At 47.8% G+C, this 2,500-nt stretch overlaps 1 protein-coding gene across 1 annotated transcript in view; it reads left to right on the top strand.

Moving 5' to 3' along the window:
- LOC124014093 (cadherin-like and PC-esterase domain-containing protein 1) overlaps positions 1–2,500 on the top strand; it is an 83,282-nt gene that overhangs the window by 21,671 nt on the left and 59,111 nt on the right. Inside the window, exon 4 of the mRNA XM_046328799.1 lies at positions 380–461. Within this exon, the coding sequence (XP_046184755.1) occupies positions 380–461 (82 nt within the window). The remainder of the gene's footprint in view (positions 1–379; positions 462–2,500) is intronic.

Below are 2,500 nucleotides of genomic sequence, written 5' to 3' on the forward strand. Positions count from 1 at the left end.
TTTAGAAGCCAGGACTAAGTCGGCTTCCGAGACAGAATTCAGTGAAAACGGCTCTGTCCTGAGATGGTGGATCTCAGTTCAAACACGACAGGAAAACACACAGTGAACTCCTCCAATAACAAACATCACATTCCCTTCTCCCTCTCTCCTTTACACACCCTCCTACAACACTAACATCTTATAACATCAGACCGCATAGGACCATCCTTAGCCTTGTCCCAGATCTGTTTGTTGCTAGTACTATGGTCTATAGGAGTCGGCAAGACAGCACAAACAGATCTGGGACCTGGCTAAGTCCTCTGGCCTCAACTTCAAACAAGTCCACTAACTTTAACTTGTTGCCTTTGGATCCACTGTATCCCATCTGTCATCTCTTCAGGTCAACATGATACCTGGGCTGGTGGGGGCCTTCTCTGATGTGGATGGACTCTGTCGCTTCCAGACAGACAGCCGGCTAGCAGGTGAGTCTACAGGTGGAGCGCTGAGTGATACACGAGATCTGGGCCGTGTTCATTATGCACCAAACTGAAGACAACTGACTGAAACGGGGAGACTTGTCCAATAAGAAACGTTGAAAACATTTTCTGTCGTGTGCCCTAATGAACACGACCTAGGTGAGTCATCACCTGTTTCCAGGCAACCTTTAGTTTACAGGCGAGCTCTTTGAGTTCCTTAAGGTAGAGATTTGGACCAGTGCAAGCAAACATTTAAAATACAGATGTGTTTTCATGGAAATGACCCATATGTAATTAGACTTTTAGAACGTTATAAATTGTATAAACTTCTATAAATTGAATTACTTATAGTACTATTTAAAGTTGTATCAGTGGAAACCGTAGATGATGAGGTGAAGATACATTTTGGAGAAGATGCGTGGTTGTTTTGTTCAAAAGGTTTCAGGGCTTTCATACCTGCTCTCTCTCTATAATTTTGCTTTCTGAGAACGATCAGTTCAGAAAAGTTGTTAATAATGACCCAATGCATCTCTGCTTATATTTGTCCTCTGTTAGGAGGGCACTTATCTCATTATATCTCAGAAGGAAGATAACGACAACCAACGGGCTTGACTTAGACAGTAACTGAGGGTCCTCTGTGTGTTCTCCTCCACCGGTTTAGTCTTTGTTTAGAGTTCTCTTCCCTGTACAGAACAGATTGTCTCCAACTTCTAAAACAATATTGTCCTTTTTTTTGGCTCGTCTCCCACACAAATGTTGACATTGGGGCAGTCCCGGTTGGGGCAGCCCCTCTTCAGGTCATTTAGACTGCCCACCCCCCCCCCCCTTCCTTAGACCAGGACCCAGGTCTCTGCCCACCCATCTTCCTTAGACCAGGACCCAGGTCTCTGCCCACCCCCCTTCCTTAGACCAGGACACAGGTCTCTGCCCACCACCCTTCCTTAGACCAGGACCCAGGTCTCTGCCCACCCATCTTCCTTAGACCAGGACCCAGGTCTCTGCCCACCCCCTTCCTTAGACCAGGACCCAGGTCTCTGCCCACCCCTCTTCCTTAGACCAGGACCCAGGTCTCTGCCCACCCCCTTCCTTAGACCAGGACCCAGGTCTCTGCCCACCCCTCTTCCTTAGACCAGGACCCAGGTCTCTGCCCACCCCTCTTCCTTAGACCAGGACCCAGGTCTCTGCCCACCCCTCTTCCTTAGACCAGGACCCAGGTCTCTGCCCACCCCTCTTCCTTAGACCAGGACCCAAGTCTCTGCCCACCCTTTGTTTGAGAACATCATTTATCTTACAAACGGCAGAGTGAATCTGACTGACACAGGCACAACCAACAATCACTGCCATGTCCCAGGTACTGGAGGAGAGGAGGGGCAGGGGGGTCCGTTTCCTGGTTTGGGACTAATTCAGGTTCTTGTGTGGTTTCAGGGAATATAGTATTGTTTGATTTCCTCCGTCTTTCGGATTTAGTCTAGCTCCATTAGAACTCTGAAATATTGAACGTTAGATTGTGATTCAGATATCGTATGTGAGGGATGTGGATTACCAGTAGAACGGATTCGAATTTGAGTGCTGTGTTCATCTTTATCTGGCCAATGATTTGAGTCCGAGGAATGTGAGAGGAGTTTGGATCATGCCCAGGACTGATAGTGATTTGGGCCTTAGAACACACACCCTCTCTCCACTGGCGCCATGTTTCCACCGGTGGGAAATGTCATTAGTAGTACGGTGCCAGAGAATGACAACACACTCTCACTCCCTGCCACTGGGCACACACTGGTTGAATCAACGTTGTTTCCACGTCGTTTCAAGGAAATCACGTTGGACCAATGTGGATTAGACGTTGAATTGACATCTGTGCCCAGTGGGCTGTTGATACGCAAAGCATAACATGTACAGGGGCTGACACTTATTAGGCAAGGACACATACACAGCTGCTCTACTATTTCATAACTCATAACCAGCACAAAGGAATGCACAAACTCAGCAAAAAGGAACTGCTCTACTCCACCTCGGATAATGGCCCTGATGTCAACCCCTTGTGACAG

The sequence above is a fragment of the Oncorhynchus gorbuscha genome, linkage group LG25, assembly GCF_021184085.1.
Source record: "Oncorhynchus gorbuscha isolate QuinsamMale2020 ecotype Even-year linkage group LG25, OgorEven_v1.0, whole genome shotgun sequence".
Classification (NCBI taxonomy): domain Eukaryota; kingdom Metazoa; phylum Chordata; class Actinopteri; order Salmoniformes; family Salmonidae; genus Oncorhynchus; species Oncorhynchus gorbuscha.